The sequence below is a fragment of the Acomys russatus genome, chromosome 12 (assembly GCF_903995435.1).
Source record: "Acomys russatus chromosome 12, mAcoRus1.1, whole genome shotgun sequence".
Lineage (NCBI taxonomy): Eukaryota > Metazoa > Chordata > Mammalia > Rodentia > Muridae > Acomys > Acomys russatus.
In genome coordinates this window covers 8,924,361-8,936,971 of record NC_067148.1, presented here as the reverse complement: position 1 = coordinate 8,936,971, position 12,611 = coordinate 8,924,361, and the positions used below count along the sequence as shown (strand labels likewise).

Genomic DNA, 12,611 nt, shown 5'->3' with positions numbered 1-12,611 from the left:
TTTCCGTTTTATAATTTTGGAAGAAATAAATGACTAAAGACCTTATAAAACATGCTCTGCCGTGTATTTTAAATATGTTTCTTAGCCAGGGCTCAGGAAGCAGAGAGAGGCAAGGCGGACAGCAGAGCAGTTGAGGCCAGTGACGCTGTACAATGCGGACTTGTCTCTGTATCATGAGACCTTTTCTCAAAAAATAAATAGATTTCATAAGTAAATATTATTCTTTTATAAATCTACAAAGAGTGAAAATGTGTTTAACACACTGTAGGTCCTGCTTGTTCTTAATTTAGTAATCAAATGTCTTAATCATAGGCAAAGAAGCTGTTTCCACTGTCTCCTTTTTCACAGTGACTTCTGGAAGGGAGGCTTACTGTACTCCGCAGTCTTAAGTCTAGTAAGATAATATTAAACGCAAACGAACTTCCCCATTATACTTAAAGTTTTCTATATCACGTATTAGTGATTTTAAAAAGCAGCGCAGTTTTCTTTTAAACCATACAAATGAAGATATAAAACAAAGTATGGTGGCTCATGTATATGTGTCACACGGTAAATTCAAGGCCAGCCTGGGATACTTATGGAAACCCTGTTTTCCAAAAGTTAATGATAAATAACAAACTATCTTAGGTAACCATCAAGGAAAGTATACAGTACTTGTTTAAAGGAAAAAAAACAAAAACAAAAACAAAAAAACCAAAAACAAAAACAAACAAACAAACAAAAAACAACCCAATGTTAATGTTGCCTGATACTTAACAAAGCTCTTACATATTTAAACAGACTAAGGCCACCTCTAAGATTTTTTTTTCCTGAATAAAAATGCCCTGAAAGGCCTCAGGCTGGCACTCTGTTTGCTTAGCCTCTCCCCTGCCCCCATGTGACCAGGGTTGTGGTCTGAGGGATCGCTATCAAATGCAACTTTCATTTCCTGAATTAGAATGATGTAATGCATTCAAATCGGGCGGCAACTTCAAAGTAACCCCTTCTCCACACCATGGGCATACAGATAAATGCAATGAAATGATTAAGAGAAAACATTTTGTAGTTTTTCAATGAATATTAATGCCATTCTGAACAAGGGTAATGCTGTGAAAAATCATCACCCTGAGGTGTCTCTGCCGACTGTATTTTAATAAACAGGTGGAACACTCCAGGAAAGCACAATAAATGCTAAGTGTTGATATTGAGAACACATGTTTAGTAGCTGTTGGTGCGGGCTGCAGCACAGAACAATCGGTCTCCCTAATTGGGCTATATTCATGCTCGCTGCCCTGTGGTGGGGTCTAGCTGCCTACAGCTGTAATTTATGTGGCCGCTTTTACACTCTTCAGTTTCCGTTAGGACGTGGGAATTTGCTGCCTGGTTGGTCTCTGGTCAGGCTGGTAGAGGACCGCCTCCTCAGGGCGTTAGCTTCTGCACCTCTTCCTCCTTGACCACATTGGTTTCTGAGAAAGTGAAGAAAGCAGGTGCCGGGAGGAACTTCTTAATGCTCACACACTCATTCCTATTCTGCGTCGACTTCCAGACATAAAGCTGGCTTGAAACCGAAATCTCGGCAGTTATTAAAAAGGCTAAGTCTCCTACCTGCCCAGTCATCACATATCAGCTACAAAAATATGGTTTTAATTTAGTGGAACTCGCAGTTGTTCACTTGGTAAACTGTGTGATCGGGTAGTTTCTTCGTCATGTACTAAATGTCTTGTTGCATGGTGTTCATGTACCCAGTGACCTCTTGCTACGTCAGCTAAGTCAGAATTCTCTGAGCTTAGGTTGTGACTTTCCTCCCACATTTAGAAATGTTTGAATATTCTTAGAAATTTACTACCATGAATGTAGAAATAATACTAAAATGCTCTCTGTAATAGATAGCCGAAGTACAAAAAGAAACATCCAACACTTGGAACCAATTATATAAAACCTTAATTTTAATGTTTTATCTGAAGAGATGATTCAAGAAATATTTTAGATTGTTTATATTTAGCAGAAGTTACTGTAAGTCTATCTTTCTGTAGGATTATTGACCTGGAAATGTAAATGTGGATATAAATTTGATTTGTGTATGTTTTTATGGAGGTGTGGGGATATGCTGAAAGTTAAATTCAGGGCCTCATGCGTATACAGTAAGTGCTTTAAGAGATGATTTTTTTTTTAAATTAGCCCATCAATAAATACATTTTTGTGATTTTTTTTCTTTGACATGCATCAAAAATAAAAGCGGCTTTGTATCTCCACCTTTATTTTCAGTCTCTGACGTTAAGGCTGCAGGACTACCCATCCTTGTCCCACATTGTTGTCTATGTGCCGTCTGTCCATGGAAGTAAGGTAACAGATGGTTTAAGGTTTGTATTGGCATGCTTAGAGATGCTCATGTGAAACTTTATTTTAATGATGTCCGTGTAGGTACTGGCTTATCTAAAACGATGGCCAGTGTGGTGATCCACCGTAGTAAGTCCTTGAACTAAGCAGAATAAATGCAGATCCTTTTGTTCTTGGTGAGAACTGGCTCCACTTTGCCAGTCTTTCCAAATCTGTTGCTTGCTGGGTCTCATTTTATGTACAAGACATCAGGAATTAATAGGAAGCACAGAAAGGACTGTATCATTTGTCATCCTGCTATGTAAGGAGAAAAAGAAGAATGATAAGAAATACATAAAATAAAGTCAGAATATAGAACGTACATGAAAAGTGCAAATGCCAAGAATATCACTGACGGAAGAAGGGATTCAGGAATATTTAAGGGAAAGCAGAATATTCTAGATTAGTTCTGTCAAGCTCCAAATTACTACCATGTTTGGCTATTTAAATTTTAAATTAATTAAAATAAAATAAAAATTCAAATTTCAGTCCCTTTTTTATACATACATACATATATATATCAGAAACCCAGTAGTAACATGGCTACAAGAATTGTAATTGATAGTGCTTTCACGCAAATCAAAACAAAACAAAAACCAGTGAATGAGAAAGCATGGTGTGGGAAACAGTGAATAAGTAAATCATTGTGAAAGGGTGGCCAGCAGCTATAGAGTAATAACAGGTTGAAGGCAGGGCTATGGGATCCTTGACCGAAGTGGTGAACAGGAGCCAATAAGCTTTAAGCTTTAAGGCAGAAAGCTGTAAGCTTTTCCACGGAAAGGAGTGCTGGCATGGCTTTTTGTGGTAGAGGATGGGCCTGTAATGCAGGGGTAAGCAGCACTGCAGGGGGGTTGAGGGGCTCCCCCTCCCCCTACCCCCAGACCAAGGTAGGAGTAGGAATAAAAGGCTTAGGAAGTTGAGAGAGTGACAGGGAAGCAAGTATTGCTTTACCTCCCTTCCCACACTCCTGGCAAATTTGTACTTAATCACATGACACTTCTGATTACTCTTTGAGGAATATTCCTATTGCATTTTAAATATTTGCTAATTTCTTTATTGTTATCAGCATACTATGTACTCTGAGATTAACAACCAGATTCCTTTTTTTTTTTTTTTTTTTTTTTTGTATCTCCAATATTCAATGAATACCACATTAAATAAAAAAAAAAGAAATGAAAATCAGAGTTTTTTGAGTGAGGAAGTTGATGAGATTTGTGACCAAAATAATTAGGAAAATTTAGAAGAAATTAGGGAAAAGGGAAGGGAGTGTTGCTGTGAGTTACCTAGAGTCTCACACGTACCTTTAATGGATTCATTGTTTTGCTTTGCTTAGCACAAGTAAGAGGTAGTTCAGCATCTTCAATAGTAAACATTCTCTCTTTTTTTTTTATTAATTTATTCATATTACATCTCGATTGTTAGTCCTTCCCCTGTTTCCTCCCATTTTTCCCTCCCTCCCGTTTCTCCCCTTCTCTCCTCCCCTATGTCTCTGGGGTCCTCCTCAAACTAAGGATGGAGTAAACATTCTCTTTAAGGGTTTTTCTGTCAGGTAAGTCTGTTTTAAACAAGTCTAACAACTTTCCAAAACTTGAAAAGGCCTTTTCTGGTTACACCGGAAATCACAAGACATCAGCAAGCCTTTTCTGCAAATAGGTAATTGTAGCAGACTGATAAATCCGCAGTACATCCTAATCCCCTTCAGAAAATAACACTGCTGTCTATGCTGTTGCCCACTAGCTCCCACTAGTATGATAACAGATCTCTGATTTCTGCACATCTGTGCCTAGCCCATCCTCAGAAAGCTGTGTCCAGAAGGGGGAGGCAACGGAGAGCTTGCACTTTTCTATGAACAAAAACAAACTACAAGCACAGAAACTGACTGGCTTTGGATATTTTAGAGAGAGACCTTTGGGCTCTGTCTTTCTCAGTTAAAGATTTATTTTATTATGCAAAGCTAACAGCAGAGGCAAATTTCAAAATTATAAAAATAAAAAAATTTAGTATTTTAAATACCTTTGCACAAAATGATTGAAATTACCTTTTAAAAACTGCTTCACTATCTCATGATTCACCCAAAAAGTGCTTTGTAAGAATATGCATAATGCTGTTCAGTAAATGATTTCTCGTCTTTGAGTAGCTCTTTTCTGTAATGGGAGCATTTCTGCTTTGCCTTGTGAGAAGGAAAGGAAGCAAAGCAGTTAGCACAGTGATGGTTCTTCCTGTGTGCACGTGCACGCAAGGCTAACAGCAGTCTCCCTCACCTGGTTTTCAAATTCATAAATACTTGAGAGTCTATCTGTGGGCAAAGGGATAACACAGCTGAGGTACCCAAGGAGGAGCTCTCATGGAAGCCTGAGGTGGACGCCGATGGCTTCCATCCTCTTGAGACAACAAACTGCCTTTTATCTATTGTGAGGATTGTATTCATGTTTTCATCTCCTCCTACGGGACAAAATAATTTGATGGTGTTTGTGGTTGTTTAAATCTGTGTTGCCTTTCCAGATCCTGCTCCTTTTGCAGACAGGTGAAAAAACAGTTTCCCACACATGTCTAGAAATCTTACTAAAAAGGAAATGTTGTCAACATAAACATTGTAGTGGCATGCCACATTCTAGGCTTCCTTTTGTGAAAAGCACACTTGTTCAGGGGTGAGAACTCATTTTTCCATTTTCTGTATAACTAACTGGCTGGCCTACAGTAATCTCAGGAAAACAGCGTTAGCTATAGATGAGTGGCTACAAATGCCTTTTATAGCCTGAGTAAACTATAGATACCTAAAAAAGAAAAATATAGTATTTAATTAAAAAAAAAAAAAGCATAAGTAACAAAAGTTATGTTTTTGCTTTGACTAAGAAAGTACCCAGAGATGTGCTACGTCCTTCATCTTAAATTACCTCTGCATCGCAGTGCTTTGATCCCCCCTTTAATACCCTGCATCTAAACAACACCTCATGTTACAGTTAAACTTTGCAATGGATTGTTATAAAAATGACCTTCAGATAATTTAATGTATTTGAATAAGAAACTGCCTATCTAGTCTTCTTGGCATAGCCTGTGCTCGAAGAGTTCTTGCCAGAGTTATAAAAGAATCAGTAGGGCTTTCGCCAAAGCTGGCGTTTATTTTCCACACAAGCGCCAAGAATTTTGAGTTGAATTCTACGTTTTCTAACAAATCAATGTCTTCTATCTCAGTTTGTTGTAGACTGTGAATTCTTTAAGAAAGAAACGAGATCCATACAGCTTCCTGTAACTCATCTCTTTTCATTTGGTAAGTATTTTGTTTCTGAAGCGGAGGCACAGCTTTTTGCAGCACCAATTTCCGTTGCCAGTCGTAGAGTTTTAAATATTAGCTGTTTAGAGTAGAATTCTTAGGAAGCCATGTGTTTAGTGGTTTGGGTCAGCTTCTGAGGACTGAACGGTAGAAGGGCTTGTGTCTTAGTTTCTCTTCTCTTGCTGTGATGAGACACCGTGACCAAGGCAACTTATAAAAGAGAGAATATAGCTAGAGCTATGTAGAATATGGCAGAGCAAAGGCATGGAGGCTGCAACAGCTGCGAGTCACATCTTGATCCCAGAGTAGGAGGCAAAGTGAGACTGGAGACCACAGCAGGATTTGGAATCCTCAGACCACACCTACCTGACAAGGCCACAGCCCCAAGGGACTCCAGCCAGCTCAAGCATGGCCAACATGGCCAACGTGGCCCTGGCAGGCCTCATTCTTCCCTCCCATTCCTCTCTGCATTGCTAAAAACAGATTATATTCCTAAAGCTAGGTCCCAAGGTCTGTTCCTTTATTTGGCCACTTCCTCTTCCTGAGGCTGGCCACCAAGACCCAGTTATCACATACTGAAGTCCAGCAATGAAAAGCCACCTTTGGCTCACCTAATTAACATGCCCAATTAAAATTAAACACCTCATCCTAAAACAAGGTTTCCCCTTGTACCGTTACAAAATGCCATGTTCCTATGTGCCCTGTCTGTCTCCTTTCTACCCAGAAGTGGCCATTTGTCCTTGAGGACAAATATCACTCCTCCCTTTCTCCTTTGTTCCCTTCCCTTCTCCTTCATCTTCTACCTCCTGTCTTTGTCATTTACTTCCTGTCCTCTGTCCCCCTGGAGAAAATTTATCTCCATTGTGCTGAGAATTTGGTCTTGGGGTTCCTGAGCTGATACAGGTACTAACAGCCACACCTCCTCCAATGAGGCCACACCTCCTCCAACGAGGCCACACCTCCTAATCCTTCCCAAACTGTTCTTTCCACTAGGGACAAAGGATTGAAGCACATGAGTCTATGGGGACCATTCTTATTCCCAACCACCTCTGTATTTTTCCATAGTTATATTAACTTGCAGTAACCAAGAGCTTCTATATATGTAGAGTATTTCCTTATGTGAAATTTATACTAATACTGGCCCATTTTATAGTTCTTATCACAGGACAAACTTTGATTTATTTATTTATTTATTTTTATTACCTAAACAAGCCTCTTTGTTTCTCTTTCTGATCCTGTGCTTGTGCCTTCAACACTGTCATGGTGATTTTCTGCTCACCAATAGGAAATCATACCTTGGTCCTGTCATGAGCACACAGCATATCAAGATTGGTGTCTGTCTTATGAAAGTTTCATGACTATGTGTCATTAGGGTTTTATTATGTGTATGGCTGTTTTGCCTGCATATATCTGTATGTATGTATGAATACCATGTGTGTACAGTATCTGGGAAGGCCAAAAGAGAGCATCAGATCCCCTGGAACTGCATTTACAGATGGATGTGGGCCATTGTGTGGGTGCTAGGAATTGACTGGACTTGGGTCTTCTGGAAGAGCTACCAGTACTCTTAACCACTGAGCCATCTTCCCAATCCCCAATTAAATGTTCTTATAAGCTTTATTTTGAAAGAATTTTAGACCTATAGACATGTTATGAAAGAGCACAGACTTCCTTTATAGCCTTTCCAGTCTTCCCCTGATGTTAACCTCTTACATAAACCTAACATTTTTGTTTGTTTTCTAATGATGGCTTGCTATGTGGCCCAGGCAGGCTGGCCTTACTATGTGTCGCTCTCCTACCTAAGCCTCCCGAGGGCTGGGACTGCAGAGCCTGCTTTACCATGTTTGTCTAACACAATCTTTTTTTTTTTAATTACTTCTATGCGTGTGTATCTGTGTTGGGCACACGAATGTAGGTGCCTGTGAGGCCGCAGGTGTTGGATCCCACTGGAGGTGAAACTACCTGATGTGGGTGCTGGAACCAAACTCGGGCCCTCTGCAAGAACTGTGCGTGTTCTTCAACACTGAGCCATCCTTCCAGCTCCACAATGCAGTTTATAATCTAAATTAGTATTGGGACAATCATTGATAAGCTGAGCAGGCTTGGTTTGTTGCCAGTTCTGTCTCTGAGCCTCCTCCAGGTGCCTGCGTCGGGTTTAGCTATATCGTGTCTCCTGTAACATTTGTCAATTCCTCGGTCTCTCGGTGGCCTTTATCACTTTGAAACATTTCAAGGGTACTCAGTTACTTGCGGAACGCCCCTTAGTTTGCGTTCGCTTAATACGGCCACATTTTCGCACTGAGCTTACGTATTTTTTGCCAAGAATACCACAGGAATCATGTGTCTCCCTCGTGTGGCAGAACGTGTGGTGCTAGTAAATCTAATTGCTGCTGCTGTGAACTTTGACCTTTGGTTAATTAAAGTGGTATCTGGCAGATGTCTCCACCATGTTAATTACTGCTCTTCCTTTACCATTAATATCTTGGAAGAAACAATTGGAAAAATGTGCAGCTTATTAAACTTTAGCATACAGTGGGCCAGCTGTTCCTTAGCAAGTAATTACTGCTGCAGTCTCAGCTTGTTGAAATCCTGCCTGAGATAGAGTTTGCCCCATCTCTCTCCTTTACTCACTTGTTTTTCAATACAGGATGGACTAATGGGTGTATTTTGGGGGGCAGGGCTCAACAGTGGGGTGCTTGCTTAGCATGGACATTTTATTCATGGCGCTAGCGTTGTGGTGTTATATGCCCTTGCTTAGGTTGTTCCAGCTTTAACTTTCGGGGCTCTTAGCTTGGTTCCTGTTTGCTTTCATATGCCACACCCGTCTACGTGCATCGGAGTCAGCGTGCAGCCCTGGCTGGCCTGAAGCTTGTCGCCCCCTGCTCGCACGCCACCACCACATCAAGTTGTTGAGACTTTTCTCTCGGCCTCAAACCTTTTTTTTTTTTTTTTTTTTTTTTCTCTTTCGGTATTTTTTTGAATGTTATTTAAGCAGGCAAGCACATTTTTTTGAAAGTTCTCTGGTATTATAAATAATCGCAGTGCTTTTCATTCAACAGGGCTGTCCTCAAGGAAGGTGATACTAAATACGAGCGGCCTGTACTACAATATAGAGCTTCTGAACTTTGGACAGGTAATTCTCATGGGCCGAACGGGAAGATGCTCAACTTCATTTGCTGGTTCATTACACAAATAAACTTAGGTTTGTCTTTGCTTTTTCTGTCTTTGTCAAACTCTATCAGATATACCAGGCTTTTAAAGTCAATGTGGCCAGCAAGTGCACAGGGAGCAAAGGTAAGTACATAGCACTATTGTCTGAAGAGCCAGCATGTTTGCTTTGAATTCCTACAATGTTTATTTTATGTCTTTTCTTCCATACATTTTTATATGGAGTAAAATTAAATATACAATCCTGGAAAAATATTTCTATTTTCAAGGGATTTAACATAGACTCTTTCTTAATAGCAAGCCATAGTTGTATGTTTAAAAAGTGTGATATATTTTGGGGTGGGTAGGATGGTTTCAATTCCCAGAGCCCATGTAACAGTTGGAAGACGTGAATGATTCCGTTACGGCTCTCTGACCTCCACATGAGCATCATGCACAAACAATAGTAGTCGTAAGTTAAAAGGCCGAGCATCTTATTGTAGGAGCACATGTTTTAGATGTTTAGTTTGTTTTAGTCTCAGTACGACTCATATAGCTTCATATCTTTTGTGGGCCTAGTGTGCAATAACCTTTTATGCGCCACGCTGATGGTTTTGTAAACTGGGCAGTTTACATGTAGTAGTCTTAGAGCTTGTGTACGAGTTAAGGTAACATGCAGAGGGATGCTTCTCTCCTTTCTGTCTTAACAGAAGAAATAACTAGTATCTATAAACTTCACATCCCCTGGTCTTATGAAGACTCACTAACCATTGCACAGTAAGTATATGGAAGAATTTACATCAAACCTTGGTGTTTTAAAGGAGAAACCTGTGCTTAGTTTACTTAAGTCATATGCATGATTAAAGTTCGTTTTAGTAAAACGTATGCACCCTTCAGTATCATGCCCATTATTTAAAATAAAGGTAGTTGTAGGACTTAAGTCCTGCTTGAAAAATGAACACCTTTCCTTTATCGCCATATTCCCCAAGTGCTAGAGGGGGCAGCCACCTAACTGGGAGGTGAGTGAAAGTGTCCACTCATGATGGTGCATCTGTCCTTTACCTTCCTCTACGTTATCTCTGTATGCTGTGTTGAGGATTGACTTAGCCACAGCTGTGCTCCAGCGTTTTATATCTGAGGACTGATGGCTCAATAATCTCTTCAGGGTTCCATCTTCCACAGAAATTTCCCTGAAACTTCATGTTGCTCAGCCGGAAAATGACAGCCACGTGGCCCTGTTAAAAATGTACACGTCGTCAGACTGTCAGTATGAGGTAAGGCATGCATTTGCAGGATCACGTATTGTCTAATTATAGACAAGCAGCTGTCTCTGGTCTATTAGCTGCAGAAACATCCTGATGTGGAAGCCGGTAAGTGTGAGGAAGTAAGACATTATGTAGTTTCCACTTTGCTTCTTCAACCTCTTAGTATTTCTGTAGATAGACTGAGCATGTGAGCATCTTAGAGAAATGGAAACTGCAGGTTATTCTAAGTTTTAAAGCCCAGAATTAAGAATATTGAAGAGCTTTATTGAATTAGTTGCATGGCTTTGCTACAGTAATTGACATGGTGCAGACTTGTTTGTACCAGTGCGGGGTCAGCTTAAGGATCTCACTTTTAAAACATCTGTACTCTTTTCAGTGGTGACATGATAACATCCTGGCTTATGTAAATATCTGAGTCCCGGTTAGGAGCCCCAAGTATTTGGATTCTGTAGCAAGACTAACTTCCTTAGGGTAAACTCTTAGGGTTGACTCTGTCCCTGTGACTGCGTTCAAGTGCACCCGTAGGAATTGATTTGTGTTTCATGGAATTCATGGCTATTTTACAGTCTGTTTCTAACAGTGATGGGTTTGCAGGTCTACTGTGTTTTTCAGTTTGCAACTTTGCATTTCCAATATTAAAATAAGAATTGTCTTGTCTTGGGAGGCAGAAGCAGATGGAGCTCTGTGAGCTTGAGGCTAACCTGGTCTACATAGTGAGTTCTGAGCCAGCCAGGGCTATACAGTGAGAGCCCGTCTCAAAAAAAAAAAAAAAAATCATGTTATCAATTTGGCTTTAAATACTGCACGCTCGCCAAATGTCCGTGTTTTTGAAAATCACTATTACATATTTTCAACAAGTCTGTAGTTTAGCAAGACACAGGCATGCTGTATACAGCTGTATAACTTGCTTAAGAAAGGACTCTTTTTCCCAGATTTCTTAGTGTTTCTTGATAAATATTATATAAAGATTTACATTCTTTTAACGAATAGGGTCTCTTCCTAACATAGTGTAGATAATTAGGTATTCTAGTTAGTAAAGGGTTACCACCCACAGACCATAGCATTCATCCAGTTTTTGAGGAGGGTGTATACTGGAAAATTTACAGAATGGTAAACTGTATTTTAAACAATTAAAATTATAGTTTAATATATTCTTGAAGATTTCTTATTTAACTGTTAAAAAGTCATAATATTTAAAATATATGCAGAAGTACTCAATTTTGTAAAACAGTGAAATGAGTTTAGGAAAAATAATCTCTCTTTTTTAATAATTATTTTATGCTAGGTGACAATTAAGACCTCCTTTCCACAAATACTTGGACAGGTAAGAGAACTCAATGCAGGTTGGTTGGTTGGTTACTGTCTTATGACTTGGAAGGGATTGCATTCTTTTTCTGTAAATAGTGATTTTTAAAGTAGAACCTCAGTCAATATTATTAGAACTTGCAGAATTGTATAATAATTTTAAGATAGAAAAATTAATAGAAACTAACACAACAAAATTTTTATTGCTGCTTTGATTTTTTTGATCTTTGTGTTTTGTGACTCAAGCATACTGCTTTCTTGAATCATAAAATAAATTAATATTGATAATTTTGTACTTGGCCGTGATTGTATTTCAACTCTTGCAATTGAGTTAGAATCGTTTTTGGGTGCATTGTCTCATTTGACCTTTGGAACAACCTTTTGAGGACTAGATTTTAATTATTGTAAAATTTGTGAGCATAATAAAATTCAGTTAATATGTAAATATTTTGTACAAATCATGAAGAAACAAGTAAATTTTAGTTTGAGTTGTAAAATACCATCATAAATACTTAAAAATCTATAAGGAATCAAAGAGCCAATTAAAAATTATTTCCTGTAATACAAAATAATTCCTGTTCTTAGTCTTCTAAAATATGCACAGGGCTTGTCACTTATGTACCTTAGAGAGAAGGTGGACACCGCTTATCCACATTCCCGTGGCCCATATTTCAAATCAGAGATGATTCAAGCTAGCTTAGTGTGCAGTAATCAAAGACAATTATACCAGAAGAGGACAAAGTAATACTTATCTTCAGATATGGAAATCTGTCTAAAAAGTAAGGTTGTATGAGTGTCACAGGATCGAAGGCCTGTGCTTTTTAAGATGTCAAATAAAGAACTGTGTTAATTAAGTCCAAAATTACAAAAATTAAAAAGCACACGTTCTTCCTTTATCCTCAGTCACTCAGCATGCAGTTCCTAGGAGAATGCCCTCAGATGTGTAATGTGTCTAACTCGTTTGATGTATCTGTAATTTTAGGCTTATTCTTTAAATTAGCACACATAGTATTATTAGATGTCATTATGACATTTTCACATGGTGTTATGATAGATTCTTCTCCCCACTGAGGTCCCCTCGTCCTCTCCTCAACTCTTTCCCCATCTCTTTTCCACTGCGGTGTTTGAAGGGTCACTGCACACACTGTGACCAGCAGAGCGAGGCAAGAAGGAAGTCTGGTGCAACATGGCTCAGCGGACAGTTTTGGTTCAAACTTCTGGAATCTGACACCAGGAATTTATTTTAGGCCTTATGCAAGCAGAGCACA

General features: G+C 39.2%; 1 protein-coding gene across 1 annotated transcript in view; it reads left to right on the top strand.

The window, feature by feature from the left end:
• The window catches only part of Pgap1 (post-GPI attachment to proteins inositol deacylase 1), a 69,924-nt gene that overhangs the window by 34,823 nt on the left and 22,490 nt on the right, over positions 1-12,611 (top strand). The window contains exons 13-19 of the mRNA XM_051153823.1: positions 2,245-2,322; positions 5,548-5,623; positions 8,686-8,759; positions 8,869-8,920; positions 9,484-9,550; positions 9,939-10,047; positions 11,324-11,362. Coding sequence (XP_051009780.1) covers positions 2,245-2,322; positions 5,548-5,623; positions 8,686-8,759; positions 8,869-8,920; positions 9,484-9,550; positions 9,939-10,047; positions 11,324-11,362 — 495 coding nt within the window. The remainder of the gene's footprint in view (positions 1-2,244; positions 2,323-5,547; positions 5,624-8,685; positions 8,760-8,868; positions 8,921-9,483; positions 9,551-9,938; positions 10,048-11,323; positions 11,363-12,611) is intronic.